At 43.7% G+C, this 18,712-nt stretch overlaps 1 protein-coding gene across 2 annotated transcripts; it reads left to right on the forward strand.

The window, feature by feature from the left end:
• The first annotated feature begins 1,293 nt into the window (after positions 1–1,293).
• FBXO22 (F-box protein 22) lies at positions 1,294–16,343 on the forward strand. Of its 2 annotated transcripts, none has more exons than XM_028743060.2 (7): positions 1,294–1,473; positions 6,565–6,697; positions 8,286–8,379; positions 9,117–9,212; positions 10,145–10,309; positions 11,816–11,981; positions 15,015–16,343. In XM_028743060.2, the coding sequence occupies exons 1-7, from the start codon at positions 1,370–1,372 to the stop codon at positions 15,439–15,441; spliced, it is 1,185 nt and encodes a 394-aa protein (XP_028598893.1). In that variant the 5' UTR covers positions 1,294–1,369; the 3' UTR covers positions 15,442–16,343. The 2 variants fall into 2 exon arrangements, with proteins under 2 accessions (XP_028598893.1, XP_028598892.2); XM_028743059.2 differs by lacking the exon at positions 1,294–1,473 and adding an exon at positions 1,535–1,674.
• The last annotated feature ends 2,369 nt before the right edge of the window (positions 16,344–18,712 follow it).

The raw sequence follows: 18,712 nt of genomic DNA on the forward strand, positions 1-18,712 counted from the left end.
GGATAAAAGGTGCCTCTCAATAAATTCCCAGCAAGTGCTGTTCAGGGGCTTACTTCCAGTGATCACTGTTATACCATGAAACCCTCATGACTTGTAGTTGTTGGTGGTTGTATCCTCCACAAATTGTATAATCCCCTTTCAAAGCCATCTAATTTTGTACCCATAATGACATTTTGCAATTACAGTGGTACCTCTGGTTACGAACTTAATTTGTTACGGAGGTCTGTTCTTAACCTGAAACAGTTCTTAACCTGAAGAACCACTTTAGCTAATGGGGCCTCCTGCTGCCACCGATGTGCGATTTCTGTTCTCATCCTGGGGCAAAGTTCTCAACCCGAGGTACTACTTCCAGGTTAGCGGAGTTTGTAACCAGAAGTGTTTGTAACCTGAGGTACCACTGTACAAACTTCATAGCTCAACTATGGGCTGGTGAAGGACTTCTGTTTGCCTTATCCAAAATCTCTTTCCTGCTACCTGAATGACCCTGGATTCGTGTGTCGTGTGAGAGGGGCTTTTTTCTGAACTAAAATACACCCTCCATACTTTGTAACCTTTTCTTATAACTTTACCTTCATGGTCTTGGTACTCCTTTCTACCATTTGGAGATCTACAACAAAAACTGTGCTCAGTATTCTAAGTGGGGCTAAAAATACTAGTTTCAAAGCATATGGGCAGCTGTATTAGTCTGCTACAGCAAAACAGACAGAATTTTGGACACCTTAAAAGCCTGGCATGTTTTATAAATCTCCATGCGGAGGTTTTCATGCATCTCATGAAATGAACTCTAGGAAAAGTTAGGCCATAAGAAAATGGGTTAATCTTGGAAGTGATGGCAAGAGGCCAGCAGAGCTATTGTGGCTCCCTGGAAGTAGTGGCGAGAGAGTGTGGTAGCTGTGAATGGTTTCATGCTGGGATCACAACCCGGAATTTTAGAGAGACATCGTGATACTGGGAGTTTTATTTTAATAGAATTTGCTAAGAAAAGCCCCGAATCGGAGGGCCTGAGTTTGCCTTGCGCCATCCTGCCCTTCCCCGCTTATTTCCCCTCCAGTTGGGTCCCGCTTCCTCTTTCCTTCCCCTCGCGGCTTCGGGAGAGAGAGGAAAGGGTCAAGCAGGCGCAGAGCTTCCCTTCTCCCTGGTCCAGAGGGAGGCTGCTTTCCTCCGCCTCACTCCTTTCTCTCCGGCGCCAGAGGCGGAGCAAGAGCGCCGAGGAGCCCCTGGGCCGCCGGAAGCGGCGCTCACCATTCCCTTCGGCTCCGTCTCTATGGTGCCGAGGCTGTCGCAGGTCTGATGACGCGCGCCGAGGTCGCTTCCGGCCCCCGCTCCGCTTCCGCTGGTTGCTCGGCTACCGGCGCGGCCTGGCGTTGCTATGGAGCCCGATCCGAAAGGGGGCTACGTGCTGAGCAACCTCGCCGAGGTGGTGGAGAGGATCCTGGGCTTCCTGCCGACGAAGGCGCTGCTGCGCGCGGCCTGGTGAGGGAGGGGCTCCGAGGGGCCGGCGGGGGGGGGGGCTTCGGCCGAGATTCCTGCGCTGCGGCGGGTGGACTAGATGGCCCTGGGACCCCCCCTTCCCCCTGCGGGACCCGTCCTCCGGCCCAGCGCCCTCTTCTCGCAGGTGCCCCCGGGGAAGCCCTCGCCCCCCCCCAGGGGCTCCCGGAAGCAGCCCCGCCACTGGTAGCCTCCACACCCAGGAATTCATCTAATCCTCTCCTCAATTAGTTGCCGGTGCTGAGCCCCCCCCCCCCCCCGGGTTTGCTTTGCTGGGGAAGCGGGTGGCGAAGCCTCCCCTGGGAGCTTTTCTCTTAGATTGGAAAGATACGATTTGTCTCCAACTAAGTTTTATTTGTAGCAGATTCTTGGATCAAAGTTTGAAATGAGAGTCCATGGGCCTACTCCGAGTATGACCAGCATTGGATACAACTCTCTCTTTATTTTATGTAATTGTTGTGTTTGCCATCTAGAGAACTTCTGTTGCAGGGAAGTAAGATAAATTAATTCATTCGTTTTCTAGCTGTGCTAGTGTGCAGTAGCGAAATTGTAATTGTTCTTCTTTCCTTTTATTGCCAATTTTAAAAGACATTATATTATATCATACCATATTATAGTGAAAGCAGAACTTTTCGTGGTAGTGCAAGGCACTTTACAGTCTGGCCCAATGGAGGTGAAAGAGCAGATGGTAGCTAACTGTGTTTGCAAAGCATTTTGAGCATAAAATCACTTGCATCTGCTGAGACCTTGACTCCACGATTACAACAGATGACTCTCGAGAGGTCTCCAGAGTGCTGTCTAGTCCTGTTATGCAGAATTAGTTTCAGTTAGTAAGGCTCAAGGATGTGGACAAGGTGCTTGGATCGGTCAGGGCATTGTGGACTCTTGGCTGATAAAAACTAGCAGGGAGGATGCAGCTGGCTGGACCAGGGAAGTGGTTTGTGCCTCCTTGCAAGAGGGGCTGGTTCCTGCCTACTTGGGGGAGGCAGTGCTGAAACCACTCCTCAAGAAACCGTCTCTGGACTCAGAAAATCTAAGTCACTATCGGCCAGTTGCTGATCTCTCCTTGAGCAGGTGGTTGTGGACCTGATCCAGCCGATCTTGGAGGAAATTGATTTTCTAGATCTGTTTCAATCAGGGTTTAGGCCCAGTTTTGGCACAGAAATTGCTTTGGTTATCCTGAATGATGACCTCTGTCAGGAGAGGGGAAATGTATCCTTAACCTCTCCTTGGCCTCTCAGAGGCTTTCAGTACCATCAACCATGGTATCCTTCTGCAGCAGCTGTCCAAGTTAGGGGTGAGTGGCTCTGATTTGCTGTCGTTCTCGTCATACTTGGATGGTCATTTCCCCAGGGTTTGATTTTATCCCCCATGCTGTTCAACATCTGCATGAAATGGCTGAGCAGAGTCATCCGGAGTTTGGAATATGTTGTCTGCAATATGCTGATGACACACAGCTCTGCTTCTCCTTTACACCTGGAGGTGTGGCAGTGGTTGTCCTGGACATTTTTTTTTAATAATAATAATATTTATTAAGTTTTCCATTTTAACAATCCAATAAAAACCACATTAATAACATTCCAAATTATAAAATAATCAAACAATCCAAATTTTATGGCAAATTATATGTCTTTGGTTGGCTTCCTATGCTCTGAGGTTCGGGGGGGTGATGATGATCTCACATTTATGCTGCTTCTCTTAATTAGTCCAGGTAGTTCCAATAAAACAATCGGATGTTAATCCTTCATTTATTTTTAACAGCCTCTGAGTTCGTCTGGCAAACGAGTTAAGCCAATATCGTATGTTTCTCTGTGGGTGTTTGTTTTTTATTTCTCTCTTTATATTCTTTGTACTCCAACAGTCTGTCCGTGGCATTTCACTTTCGCTTTCTCGCACCTGTGATTTTCCACTGCGACACGTCCCGAGATGAAGGAAATCTGGCTTTCTGCCAATTGTACCAGACATATGTCCAAACTTCTTTGTTTTATCTCATTCCAAGACAAATAAGTCTGTACTTTAGCTAGAAACCAATTTCCATCTTCTATTCTTAACAATCCATTGAAGGTAATTGCAAATTCATAAATCATTTCCACACAGTTAATAATTAGACCAAAATTATAACAATAAGAAAATACTCTCCAGTCCCGTTTGTGTACATAAGCAATCCGGCAGTCAGTCCTTCCAGGAAGATTTGCCAAGTAAGATAGCAAATACGAAGTATATCAAAAAGAAATAATGGAGGCTCCCCCCCCCTTCCGTTCTGACATACCAATCCCGTAGTGATGGTAATCCTTCCACTCAAATCCTTTGGCACCCCAGTGGCTGAATCAGTTAGCAGTGTAATTTACCTCCCCTCGCTCAGAGCATGCCCGTTAATTAAGTCCAAATTTCATCTTTAAAAACAGGTGTTTGTTGCTCATGGCGGCAGCTTTGGAGAGTTGCCAAAAGTACGCATGGTGCTTTCCACCCAGTGCCCCCTCATTCCTTCCAGATTGGGAGCAAGTGTTGGGCAATCTGCGGGTGAAGCTGCCCTCCCAAGCCCTGGGGGGGGGGGGTTGGAAGGATGATTACTCTCATCTCATCTTACATACTGTATTTGTGCTTGGTTCTCCAGTTGTACAGCTAGGGAGAGGAAGGTGCTCCAGAAGGTCATAACCACAGCCCAAAGGATTATTGGTCATCCTCTCCCATCTTTGGAAGAACTGTACGGTTCCCGTTGTCTTAGGAAAGCAAATAACATCCTGCAGGATTCATCTCACCCGGGACACAGTCTGTTTGCACTACTGCCTTCTGGCAGGAGATATAGAAACATCAAGTCAAGGACAAATAGACTGAAAAACAGTTTCTATCCAAGAGCTGTGGCCTTTTTGAATGCTGTAACTCGATAGTGTGACCTGGGAGTTTGATGGGTGTTGGTGTGGGTGTGGCTGGAATGTGGTTTGTTTGGTTGTTGTTGTTGTTGTTTTGCTTTTGTTGTTTTTAAGGGATGGCATCCAATTTCGTTGCACTTGTGCAATGTTGCACTTGTGTAATGACAATAAAGAATCTATTCTATTCTATTCTATTCTATCTCATCCTCAAAATCTTCTGTGTGAGACGGCTCCAATGGAATGGGCAGCCGGTCATCATAGCAGCCAAGCAGGAAGTGGTTGTCCTGGACTATTGTCTGGGATGTATGAGAGCCGACAAACTGAAGCTCAATCCAGATAAGACTGAGGCACTATTAGTTCCCTAGACTGGAAGGGTGAGCGCTTCCCTGCATGTGTTGGCGATATACTTCCTCTGAAGGATGTGGAGATACTTCTGAATCCATTGTTGTTGCTTGAGACTCAGGTAGCCTCGGTAGCTTTGGCTGATGGCCCAGCTGCACTCCTATCTGCACAGGGATAGCCTATTGCAGGCATGGCCAAACTTGGCCCTCCAGCTGTTTTGGGACTACAACTCCCATCATCCCTAGCTAACAGGACCGGTGGTCAGGGATGATGGGAATTGTAGTCCCAAAACAGCTAGAGGACCATGTTTGGCCATGCCTGACCTATTGTCTGTTGTCTATGCTCCAGTGGCCTGTAGGTTAGTTTACTGAACCTTTGGGGCTGCCTCTGAAGATGATGCAGAATGCAGTGGCCAGGCTGCTCACTGGGGCAAGATGGTTGGAGCATATTACACCAATCCTGGTTTGACTGCAGTGGCTGCCAATTAGTCTCCAGACCCAATTCAAAGTGCTGGTTTTGATCTACAGTATAAAGCCTTAAATGGCTTGAGACTGCAATACCTCGGGGACTGCCTCTCCCCTTATGAACCAACCCAGACCCTGCAATCATCATCTGAGACCCTCCTTTGTGTGCCTCCACAAGAGGTCCGGAGGTTGGCAGCATGAAAACGGGCCTTTTCCGTGGTGACTCCCCATTTGTGCAATGCTCTCCCCAGGGAGGTTCACCTGACACCTTCGTTCCATATCTTTAGGCACCAGGCAAAAACATTCCTCTACATCCAGGCCTTTGGCTAAACAATCTATGGCCTTTAAAACTGGGTGGGTGGTTATTTCATTGTTGTAATATGTATATTTGTGTTTTTATATTGTGAACTTCCTGTGATCCTCAGACAAAGGGTCGTATAGAACTTTAATCATAATATAAGTTTATTTGCAATGTAAGTTACTGTCTGCTTTCACTTTGGGAAAGGGAAACAATTGGCTGAGCTTGGCATAACTTAGGTATGTTACCATTACTTGTCCCTTGCTTTTATACTTCACTCATCAGGGTAAGTGTTTGATGGGGAATGGAATTAAAAATGGAGTTGTTTCTGTCTCATATATCTCTTGAGTTCTTGGAAGATGCTCTGTATAGCACCTGGTCCCTCCTGGGGAAGAGAGGTGGACAAATGTTGCCCTTGTCCTGGAAACTTTGCTTGCCAATACCTGTCCCTATTCAGTGCAGCTGGTGCGGGGAGTGGAATCGCAAGACTCCTCTGAATGCTGCCTTTCAAACGGACCCCATGGCTGACATAAGAGATGCTTTGGCCCTTCTCTTGTTTTCTAGGCAGTGACAGGTGAAGCTTGATCAAATTCCAAGACAGATGCTGAACTTCTCTCTTAGAAATGCAGGTGTGACTAGGAGGAAAAGGAATGTCAGATTGCCAGTGGAGTTGGTAACTGGGGCTACGTAATATTTTAGCAGTTTTCCATGTGAACTGCATGAAGCCATAGACTCCTGTGAAGGAACCTGTTAAAAAAATTCTGAGATTGAGACAGCTGGGCTTTCAAAGTGGTTCATTTTTAGAAGATGCAAGAAGTGTTTGCTACCACTGAAGATGCATGATAGACATTTCCAGATAAGGAGTCAGCTGCTCTTGCAGGGCATGTACAGAGCTGGTAGTGGCTGAAACAGTGAGCTGCAGTGGGGAAGCTCAACCACCAACATAAGGAGTCTTTATTAGCTCCCTCCGCCCCCACCTGCCTTCTGGGGGGAAATGCTGCCCTCACTTATTGGGCTATTGCAAGGGTGACATATTCCTTGAATCCTCCAAATCGCTATCTTCCTGTCTGTAGTGATGCTGATTCTGGGTTCTTGTTTTTAGTGTGTGCCGCTTATGGAGAGAGTGTTCCCGCAGAATCCTGAGAGCCCAGCAGAGTGTTGTCTGGGTCTCCACAGTGGAACCTGGGCCTTCAAGCAGTCATGCTCTGGTTCAGGTGTTGGCAGAGGAGCTTGAGGTAAGTGAATGGAACATCTTTGAACAGTTATATACTATGTGGATCTTGGATCCTTGGTTGAGATTCCTGCATTTGCAGGGGGTTGGACTAGATGACCCTTGAGGTCCCTTCCAACTCTACGATTCTATGATTCACAATTGGTAATCTCACAAGTACTGCTCCTCTGCTCCTCTTGATGTATAACCTCCTAAAATCCAATTGGTGCTTCCCTGTTGATTCTGTAGCATTGCTGTGTATTTTGCTTTAGGTGTGACAGTGCTTATCATACTTGTAACCTATTGCAACTTGCTACTTGGTTGATTGTCAGACTTGGAGAAGCTGAGTTCTTAAATGCTTGTCCTGTCCTATAGTATCAGCTGGTCTTTAGGTTTAAGGAGGTGTTTGATACTGACATGGGGTTCTCAGCTCAAATTCTCTGCACATATACCTTTGAGTAAGCCAGTTGAACACACTGGAACTTGCTTCTGAGCAACCATGCATTTATCTGTATGTGATATAGTGTTTTCCTGAACGTATCTATTCAGAAGTAAGTCCAGCTAAGCTCAGTGGGAGTTGCAATAGGCAAGTGTCCTTAGGATTACAGTCCTAAACTATAAGGATTTACAGTGGAACCTTGGTTCTTGAATGCCTTGGTACTAGAACATTTCGGCTCCAGAACGCCGAAAACCTGGAAGTAAGTGTTCTGGTTTTTGAACGTTTTTTGGAAGCCGACCGTCCGGCTGTTGGCTTGTTTCCGGGGAGCTGTGCCAGTCGGAAGCGGAGCCTTGGTTTGCGAATGTTTTGGAAGTCGAATGGACTTCTGGAACAAATTATGTTCGAGAACCAAGGTACCACTGTATAGTCTTTTATGTATGCAATATTTTAATAGAAAAAAATGTGTTGACCTAGATTACCATATAGAGTGGTAGAACATAAAACATAGAGAACTTAAAACTGCTTCGTATGCAGACTGTATCCAGAACTGCTTCTTGACATTAGATAGTCACCCTAACAATAATGTTTTAGATGCGTGTTGAAAACCTTGGCCCTGAAGAATCATATTTTGTAAAGGATGTGTGTGAATGATGGTGTAAATACATATAGTAACAGACACACTTTCAGACTCTTCTGGGCCAGCCCAGTACATTTTGCTGCCTGCGGCAGAGCAGGTAATGGTGCAATGCCCCACCCCCCTCATTTTCAATACATGCAGTACACAAAGTATGTCACGTTATTTGGCACCTGAGGCATAAAATCTCTCAAGCACTTCTCTTTCCCCTCTCCTTTCAGCAGTAAAAAAGCACAATAATAAATTAAATACTAACTATTTCACGGTACTCCAAATCAGCTGCTTGAGGTAGCCAAGTCACTTCACCTAATGATAGGGCTGGCCCTGGAGCTCTCAAAAAGTAAAATGATTCTTTATGCTCGAAACCAAGCATGCTTTGTATTGGGGTGTCTATAACTTTAAAAAGAGACAAGATATATGTTAGGGGGTTTAAATAGCCCCCCCTATTTCCTGCTATGCTTGTTCTTCCTTTGAAAGAGAAGTTCCTGTTCATTCACCTCTCCAGTTTCTGTTTTCTTATACTCAGCTTTTACTTTACAGAAGGTTCAGGTGCTGCCCCAGACAGTATTGTATATCGCAGATGCAGAGACTTTCAGTGAACACGAAGAGTGTCCAAGCCACAGGCAGAAGAAAGGTGAGCATCTATGTTGGGTTTCCTTCTGCCTTGAAGAAGCTTTGCTCCGCATCCTTTCTGATTTTATACATTTATACATGGAAGCACTTGTGTGAGGGATCTGGTTTTATCCAGTGGATGAAGTACTGTGTTTAAATAGCATTGAATAGCCTTGGCAGCCAGCCAGAAGGTTTAGTCTCCACCAATGCTGTGGGAAGAGGTAAAGCCTGAGCTCCAAGACCCAGGATCATTGTTGCAACAAGTCCTGGCCCTGATCAGTGGAGATGGGGTACAGTTTGACACTGATAGAGATCAAGCTGCGGAGAGGCTTGCAAAACAAGACACATTGGTGCTTTTCAAGCCTTTTGCTGGCCCAGCAGAAAGTGAGGCTCCTTGTGCTCTTTTCCTCGCTCAGGAGCAGAGCAGAGAAGCCTCCAAGGTCACATGAAGGCTTTGAAAGTAGCAAGTTATTTCCCTGCTTTCTTCAGACATTTGTAGAGACATGGTTATACTGGATGGCATGATACATCCCTGTTTTGGCCATTTATAATTCTGGCCCTATCAGAAGCCTGAACCAACACCTTAATGTTCACACTCCTAGAAAAAATGTGGACAGATTGCCAAGTGGTTAAACATAACCTGGGGAGTACCCATGCATGCTAAAGCAGCTAATTAAAAATATCATGGAGACCTGGCAGTTTTTTCCAGCTGTACTGCTGATTCAGTGTGAACTTGTGCAAATTGTTTTTTTCTTGTAGCACGAAGAAGAAATAGCAAAGAAACAGCCACTGCCTTAGAAAAACTATTGCCCAGACGATGCCAAGTCCTTGGTCTAGTGACACCTGGAGTTGTAGGTAAGAAACAGCAGTAATGCATCCAGCTGTCTGCACCTTGCCCAATGTTAGCACACTTGCAAACCACTCCTTCCACTGGCCCAAAATACAATGGTGTTCTGTAAAAGTAAATGAGGGAGGGGCAAATTCCGACCCTTCACAAAGTAAGAAACAGTTCACACTAGTTGATGGGCCCCATGAGTGCATGCCCCCCCCCAGCTGCATTTATACCAAGCCAGACCATTGGTCCACAGGTTGCCACAGACGGCAACCATTTTGCCCACATTCAGGTGACGTGTGACCACCGATCTGCAGTCTTTTTGGACCTGGAAGAGGGTGGAATGGAGTAAGGCGGGCTTATGTGTTCTCTGCTGCCGTGCGTGGGGGCCAGGTACACTACCCCCGCACAAATTGGGGGTTGCCTATACTGTCTACATTGACTGGCCTTCTCTGTCTCTCCAGTTTCAGGCATGAATGTTTCGCAGCCTGGCTGAGATATGTCAGGGAACAAGCCTCTTTATACTCAAAGCACCTGCTCTTGCCCAGAGGTGTGACACCCCCACCCCACTTCCCTTCTGATCATAGGTTTGCCTGGGAAATGAACCTAGGAACTCTCATACCCCAAATCATTCCTAGCTGTCTGAAATCCTGTTTAACCAGAGAGTAAGCCTGGGACCTTCTGCCTACTAGGAATGTGCTCTTAACAACTGCACTGTGAGCCTCTTGCCTGTGGATTTTAAAATCACATGTGTGGGTTTTTTAAAAACTTCCTGCAGGATGTGTCAGAGATTAGTAAGAGCCTTCTTGGTTTAGCTGACAGTGCTTTGGGGTCATATTGCTTTCAAAATGGGACCATTTTTTAAAAAATTCTTGTGAAACTACATGACATGGGGGTGGGGAAGCAGCAGCAGACAGATGTCAAGATTCACCTGCTTTTGAACTCTCCTCCTTAGTTACTCCAATGGGGTCTCGCAGCAATCGGCCTCTGGAAGTTGAAGATGGTGAAGCTGGCTTTGCAATATTGTTCCCCAAGATTGATGGGGTGAAGATTCAAACCTTCCACTTTTGTAAAGACTTGAAGACCAGGGTCTTTGATGAAAGCCAATTTGCTGAAGCAGGTACCTAATGACTAAAACACTGTAGTAGTAAAATATTAAAGCTTAGCAGCCAAATTTGCAATTTAAGCTATTGACTGAGTATGGATTCAGGAGAGAACTATGAGGGTGATAAATGTTTTTAAGTGTACATTGAAAGAGAATATTAGATATACACCTAAGTGCATATAGTGTGAATGCAACAAAAAGTGTTTGGATGTGTGTGTGCCATGCAAGTATCTTTGGAGAGCTAGAATTGGGGCCATTGTATGCATTCTGCAGGCACAGAGACAAGCACCATGAGCAAAAGGTGAATGAACTGACTTTATATTAGACAAAGGAAAGGAAGATTGTGACTACAATGCATACACATCATTTTCAAATATTTAAAAGCCTCTTTGAAATGAGTGAAGGGGCAGGTACTTTCTGTACTGCCAAGTGATAGAAGAAGAGGCATCATAGTTTTATGCTTAAGGGAGGAGGGTTCTGGCAAAACACCAGGGAGAACACTTTTTAGATGTGAAGGTCAGCAGCCAAATAAACCGCCTTCCTCCTTCAGTGTTTCTAAAGGAAACAGGCCCTTGTCAAGGGTGTTTTAGATATAAAGTATCCAGGATTGGGGAAATAGGCTTGGATTGAATTATGCAGTGGATGCTTTCTCAGCGGCCTCATTCTAGGTTATTTTGGTGACCTTCCCTGTGTCCTATGCAAGCCTTAGAAGTGTCTGATTACCCTTATATAAATGTTTTGTAACCAGTTCTCGAGAAGAAGCAAATTTGCATTGTTTCCCAAGCCTCTTTTCCCCATGGTATTTTTCTCATGGGAGTTTTTGAAATATTCTGTGTTGTCCTGATTATCCTGGAAAAGGATATTCTTTAACCCCTCAGGAATAATAGCATGGAGATGTTTTGTTAAAAATGTTCTCCACAGTCCTCATCTTCCCCACCAGCCACAGTAAAAAAAGGGGGGAAAAGAGGAAGAATCTTTCCTCCAGTGGACATGCAGTTTAACCTAAAGCATCTAATAGATCTGTTGTCCCAGTTGGAGCATCTCCCTTGTGAAGAGTAACAAGTCCAACTTGTTTTTATAGGCCTTTTTAACTTTGGGGAACGTAACTGAGATATGCTGGGTGTGTTGTTTACCTGACCTCAAAGGAAGTTGGTTACTTCCTGCACTATGGGGTTGGTGCATTCTGACACGTAAAATGCTAGCTACTGGTTAAAATCACCATGTGCAGAGCAAAACAAAACACAACATACAATTAGGGGCTGCACGAAACCTTCAGGATTATATGCTGAAGAGGAGGTCATAAACAGCTAGAGGGCCTTAATGATAACAACAAATCTTTATAGAGCCTCTGCCTTTATGATATGCATTCTGCTCTTTGAGCCTTTAGGGAGAAGTAGCACAGAAAACAAAACTGATGCAGTTCATCCAGTCCAGATGCAAGACTGTCTTGCCTGTTGTTGTTCCTGCCAAAAGACAACATTACAGAGGTTAATCCTTCCCCTCTTCTCTTTCTGTAACCAGGCCTGAAGAATAATCCCGATCTCAGAGTGGTTCTTTTGTTTGGGTACAACACATGGAAGTCAGGAGGAACCCGGTTTCTACACCAAATAGTCAATCGCTTGAATGAAAAAAGCATCATCTTGGCTGGCGGACATGTGGAGAGCTTTACATCTCTAACTTCTGAGAAGTGGGTATCTTTGGAAAAGTGGGGGATCTCTCTGCCCTCAGGTGTCCACTAGAACCCTGTATTGCCTAATGATCTCTTGTGTACCAGATAGTTAATTTAGTTTCCACCCATTTCTGAAAATCTCGGCTTCTGTTTATTTAAAAACAAGTTTCTGACTCTCAAGGTCTGCTGAAATCTCTTGAGGCTAGAGGTGGTGATGATTGCTTAATAAAAGCCATGATGAATCAGAACAAAGGTCCAACATCCTGTGTATTGCATAGTGGTCAGTCAGATGATATGAGAGACCTTCTGGCAGACATGAAAGCAGTATCTCTCTTCTGTTATCTCCTCTGCAACAAGCATTCAGTGGCATAGAGCCACCAAACCTAGAAGTTCCATTATCCCATGTGCTTTGTTTGATCTGTTCTCATTCTCCTGTCAATTTCATTGGGTTAGAAGAGGGAATAAAACTGCTATCTAATTTTTCCCTTAGAACTTTGTGATCTCCCTAACAGCCACATCTGTCTCAAATAATAATTGGTTTGGTATGTAACAGGGCACAATGGATTCATTGTTTTTCATTGTCTTGGAAAATAGATTATCTGGGTATTGGATCGTGGTTATTGGAGTCGGATCACTACCTTTTGAAGGCATAGAAAACATCACTGGTTCTAACGTTTCAAGGAACTCCTAAGATTCCTGAATCCTCTGTTGAATTAATAGCTGTACTTAACATAGAACTGAAGCAGCTGAGCCTGGAAGAAACGTGGCTAGATTACAGATTTCTCTTCATTTTTGCTAAAACACTGATTGCGGCATTTATTTATAAAAGCTATGTCATGGCCGTTGCAAATGAAACCTTTTTTTTTTTGAGGCTGGTAACTGTATCTGCTTTGATATTTGAAGCTTGGAAGGCACAGCTCCAAACACAGCAGATCGCTTTAGCCGCTAGCCCATCCATGATTGTGCTTGGGAGTGTGCGGGAGATCAGCTGTGTGTTGGATTCGTTCTTTTCTGTTTGGTGAAAATTATTCAGGAGAGGGTGCTAAACAACATGTGGTTGTTTGGCTGCTAATCAGAAGTGCATCCTGGACCTAGCTTTCCTGATTGGTTACTAATCAGTCCAGCCTTCCCTGAAGAATGTTGCTGAGCTGAACAGGGGCCAGCAGTGCAGGTGCTGTGAGCTTCCTAGATGAGCTTGCTGTGGTTTTTTGGCTTGCATTTGAAATCTTGGCAATCTTAATTTGTGCATGGCATATCAAGCCATGTACATCCTCTCCCTTTCCCAATGAATCCATGGCAAATGCATGGGCTTCTGAAAGTCTGATAGTGTAGGGACGAATATAAACACAGATGTAGCAGCTTACAATCCAGTGGTGTTCTAGCAGTTGTCAGAATGAAGTGCAGTTGGTATAATGAAGTAATTTACTCGTATTATTTATTTGGGTTGGCAGCCAGTAGGTTCGCAGTATTCCTGGCATGCCTCCCACCCAAAATGACATTCTATAAATCAGCACAGAACAAAATCTTCAATAGTGTACAGCAGGTGTGGTGATGATGATGATGATGATGATGATGATGATGATGATGATGATGATAATCATAATCTGGCTGGGTTTCCCCAGCCACTCTGAGCTGCTCCCAACAGAATATTAAAAACATAAAATGTCAAACATTAAAAACTTCCTTAAACAGGGCTGCCTTCAGATATCTTCTGAAAGTCAGATACTGTAGTTGTTTATTTCCTTGACATCTGATGGGAGGGTGTTCCACAGGGCAGGCGCCACTACCAAGAAGGCCCTCTGCCTGGTTCCCTGTAACCTCACTTCTTGCAGGGAGGGAACCACCAGAAGGCCCTCGGAGCTGGACCTCAGTGTCCGGGCAGAACGATGGGGATGGAGACGTTTCTTCTGGTATACTGGGCCGAAGTTCTGAACCTCTTCAGAACTTTATAAGTTTATACAGCGCGGGCTAGATAACCATTGTGCTGCTTTTCTAAAGCATTTTGCAAGTTCTTTAGTTTGGTAAGGGGAATTTTCATCTTTTGGACAGCAGCCATTGGTTGAACTGCACTCTGTCCATTTAAAGGTTAATAATGTAGCTTTTCAGCAAAGGGTGTTTAGCTACCTGTTACAGCACCTGTGATTTCTTTCCCCTTGAAAAATAGTAGTCTTTCAGGAGCAAATATCTTTTGTTTGTCAACATTTTAGCTTGGCTAGCTCCCATTTGGAGCTTGTAGGTCAACATCCTCAAAAGATAAGCTATCTGTTGATCTAGTTGCTAGCAAGTATAGAAGGAAGCCCTACATGGGTTATGAATCTGTCTGAGCTGATTTTAAGATACCAGTTGCTAGCATGTTGGGAAAGGTACAGATTCCATTCTTCCAAACTCCAAGACCCTGTGATCATCATCTGAGGTCCTTCTTTGTGTGCCACTCCCACAGGAGATCTGAAGGGTGGCATTACAAGAATGGTGGCCATTTCTAGGGTGGCTCCTGCTTGTGGGATGCTCTCCCAAGGGAGGCTCACCTGGCACCAGGCAAAACCTTTCTCTTATATGAGGCCCTTGGCTAGTTAAACAAGCTATGGCCTTTTAAACCGGGGGGCGGGGCGGCTGGTAAAGGGTTTTTGTTTGTTAAATATTTTTGTGGGGGGGGGTATATAGATATATTTAGCCAGGAAGGCATTCAGTAAAGAAAAGCTACAACACTGTTGTGTTATGTATTATAAGTATTTTTATGTTATACTACAATTATATTCCCAATGGAAGCACACATAAACAAACAGAATAACAAAGTAGGTCCTGTTGGAAAACAATTTGCTTGTTTGGGAAGTTAAAATTTTCTGGATTCATAAATGTTCACAGCCTTCAAACAAGACTTTGGGGACGTGGACAGGAACATGCCGAGAGAAACAGTGGAGTGCCTAGTATTTATGTATAATAATAATATTCACATTGTTTTTCTTGTTTTGTATTGTATAGAGTCTTGGTGATGCTGTTCCATTCTGACAACTCCCCTTTGTAATATGGTGTTTTGTTTCTCTTCTCTTTCAGTAACACTCAGGCTGCTGATTCTTGTGGTGTTGTTGGCTTGGCTTTCAGTGGACCGCAGATCCAGAGTGCGACTGTTCTGTTAGATCAGGATGTAATTGATGAGAGGACTGCAGAAGCAGCAGTGCAGCGCCTCAAAGCCACCAACATTCCTGAACACAATAGCCTTGGTTTTATGTTCGCATGTGTTGGCAGGGGATATCAACATTATAAAACCAAACAGAATCTTGAGGCTGATGCTTTTAGGAAGTTCTTTCCTAACATTCCCCTCTTTGGCTTTTTTGGACATGGGGAGATAGGATGTGATCGAATTGTGACCGGGAATTTTATACTCCGAGAGTATAATGACACAAAGGATGACTTGCTCCATGGTTACACCACTGTAATGACCATTATCCATCTGGGTTCAGCCAAAGCAAATCAAGCTTAAACCTTTACTTGTAAATGTGCACCAGAGAAACGATGCTGTTTTAATTCCAGCAATGTAAAAACAAAACAAAATCTGAAACACTGTACACACTTCCAACAGAAGTGGATCCTGAAACAATTGTAATCACTGTACCATTGACTTAGGGTGTCTAGGTGGCATAATATTAAATTAAATTTGATGAGGAAGAAAGGGTTTTTTTAAATTTCAGATTTGTCAGATCTCTGGTAAAGGGTTCTAGTCAACTCACTTTTTGCTGATAGTAGACCCACCGAAATCTATCTAAATGATGGCTACTAAGTTCATTGGATGTGATCTGACTAAATGTTGAATACAACCCAAAGAATTTATTTATTTCTAAATTTGCAAATTATTTAGGTCAGAGTTAAGTGAACTCATATCTTTAGAAGTAACATAATTAGCATTTCTGCATGCAGTTTATGGACCAGATTTTGACACAACAATCAAGTTAAGCATTAAACGAACTTTCAGTTATGTTTTTAAAAAACGCTGTTGCTATGCCTCTGTTTTACAGCAACATTACATTACAATTTTCTACTGTGACAGCAACACTACTTTGCAGAAGGCTGGGCCATCACATATGAATAACAGGACAATTCTCGAGCTAGAAAAAATGGTTAGGAAGACCCTTCAAACCAATCCACCCAGTCTTAGTGGTGTGTTGGAAATGAAACCTTATGCTGCCCTTGGCTTGTTTGCAACACTACCTCTCAAGCTGCTTTTGGCAGGAGGTTAAGCTGTTGTTGGACACATGATCACATAAATCACTTTGCTGTGTGGCAAATCCTCGTGAGTGGATGTGTTTGAAATGTAAGACAATGCTCTTTATATAAAGATACCCACAAAGAGATGGAAATGAATAAATGGGGTTGATAAGGCACTAACGACAGTTTTCCATATCCTTACTGTTGGATTTACAAAACTAATTCCACTTCTTACAGATGACATGCTTCCTTGGAACAGTATGAAAGGAATATCTCGGTGTGGGGGACAAGGTGAAGCAAAAACATGAAAGCAAGAGCCCGCAATCTTTACTGGAAGTGTTCAGCTAGCTCTGATTCACTGAGCTACTCAGGAGTGCCAGTGTCACCGTCAGATAAACAGCATATTTGGGGAACCCTCTGCGTGGGCTTCCTATCTCTGGGTCATTTCTGCAGGACCCTTTCCCATCAACTATAGGCTATGAAAACTGTTGCAATCTTGCTCATTTGCACCCAAAATAGCAAATGAGCTTGTGGTCCTCTTAAAGACTAACAGGGTTATTGTGGCAAAACCTCTTGTAGGTCAGAACCTACTACAATATGGGTTCAAAAATCAGGTGTGATCTTGGAGACATTTGGATGCTGCATACCACCTGTTACCTTTTGTATTTCACAATCATCCATATATATATATTTTAAAATGCATATTATGCCAGCCAATAACATGTAGCCCATAAAATTTATGTCACAATGAATCAGTATTCAAGGTGGTATTAGCCACTCCGCTTTTGAAGTCACAAGAAGCTAATTCACTTAACCTCAATAGCTTCCTTTAATTTGTTGCTTTTAATTAGAGAGATAAGGCTCTCTTCAGCTCAACACTGTCCTTTCTGCATTTGAAAGCTCAACTCCCACATTTAAAAACAACAATATTATTTTTAAAAGTTTGCCAAACAATAAGAAATGTGATATAACTGTACTGCCTCTAGCCTTTTTAAAATCTTAATCTTTAAGGCTAGGGGAAAAGTATATAAGAAATATTCTCTAAGCTGTAGAAGAAGAAGCACATTTCTTTTACCAGGATGGAAAACATATTATTTAGCTCTCTTTAACAAGCAAATCTGGATCTCTAGATTATTCTTTTTCTTTTTCCTCTGGAAAAGCTGTCTGCATAACATTTTGACAGGTACAGCTTTTACTGGCGTGCAGATGGTACTGGTGAGAGAAGTGTTGGTGAATTCCTTCTGGGTAACACAACTAATAAAAGTCTTAAGTAACCTGCTAGAAATAAAAGCAGATGTCAATCTTATTTTGGTCAACCATTGGTAACCTTTTCATCTGCCATCTGTGCAACCCCTCAACTCCCATCAGCCTCAGTCTTAGCAAATGGTTAGGGATGATGGGACTTGTAGTTTATATCTTTGTTTGCGGAGCAAGATGGCAGCAACAAAGCAGCGGCAGTGAGGAAACCTCCCTAAAAATGCCATCTATTTAAGTTAACTATCTGAATTGTGGACAACCAGCAGGATAAAATTAGAGGGACAGTTTATATTCATACTTAGATATACCTGTAGTGAAGGCTCCTCTGACCTTAGCTGTTGAAAGGTAATTGCAGACAAAACATACCCCAGCTGCTTATGCTGATAAAAGTTCAGGAGGGTTTAATTTAACAGTGTGATGTCATCAAGCAAGATGGCTGCCTAACTCTCTTACTCTTAACACCCTGTGCACTATCAAACCTCCCATTTAAGCTGAAAACCTTAAAAATTGACTCTGTGAAACAAGATCTCTACAGATTATGCTCCAGGGATCTCATTTAACACCACAACAGTCACAAAAGCCATGTATCAGGAAATCAACCGCAAACTTCTGAGCAGCAGGAAGAAGAACTAGGCTCAAGCGTGGCAGCTAAGACTGCAAAACTCTTTTAAGACGAAGCATTTGCCAGTTTCCTTCTCCCTGAGCTCACTACCCACCTGGGAAAGCTGAGACAGGATCTCAGGGAAGATTTAGCATTAGAACTAAAAGCAGCTTTGACTCCCAAGTGAGAAAAGACTCAACAAAACAGAAGCCCGGATCTCTGAGGCCTCAAAGACTGCAAATGAAGCTCTAAAGTTAGGAATCAGGAGGCGAAAATCAAGAAACTGGTGGCCACAACTAGAGAAACACAGCTTTGTATGAAGCAGACATTCTTGTCACTTCCATCTGTAAATGAGAGGCCTACCAGAATTTCTGGAAGGCAAAGATTTACTCTCTTATCTTCCCTAATCTTAAAACTTAAGGCCTCCAATCTAGAGTTTGCATACAGAGCAGGCCAGTGCTTGCAAACTCAACCACAGGCCCAGAGACATTGTTATTGAAAGTTTTTTCCTCCTTTCCACTAAGCAGGCCATTTTAAAGGGACTTCGTATACTTGACAGTCTGGCATGGGAAGGCCAGAATATCTCTATTATGTAAGATTTGTGTCTGGCAACCTTAAATTGCAGACGTTCCTTTAAACCATGTACAGAAATGCTTCAAAATGCTGGAATCCACAAGAGATGGGGCTACCC

The sequence above is a fragment of the Podarcis muralis genome, chromosome 9 (genome assembly GCF_964188315.1).
Source record: "Podarcis muralis chromosome 9, rPodMur119.hap1.1, whole genome shotgun sequence".
Lineage (NCBI taxonomy): Eukaryota > Metazoa > Chordata > Lepidosauria > Squamata > Lacertidae > Podarcis > Podarcis muralis.

Coding starts and splice junctions, on each gene's coding strand:
- FBXO22 (XM_028743059.2), top strand. CDS start 1,550: ATGGCCCTGGGACCCCCCCTTCCCCCTGCGGGACCCGTCCTCCGGCCC. Junction 1,675..6,564: donor CGGAAGCAGCCCCGCCACTG/GTAGCCTCCACA, acceptor TCTTGTTTTTAG/TGTGTGCCGCTTATGGAGAG. Junction 10,310..11,815: donor AAGCCAATTTGCTGAAGCAG/GTACCTAATGAC, acceptor TTCTGTAACCAG/GCCTGAAGAATAATCCCGAT.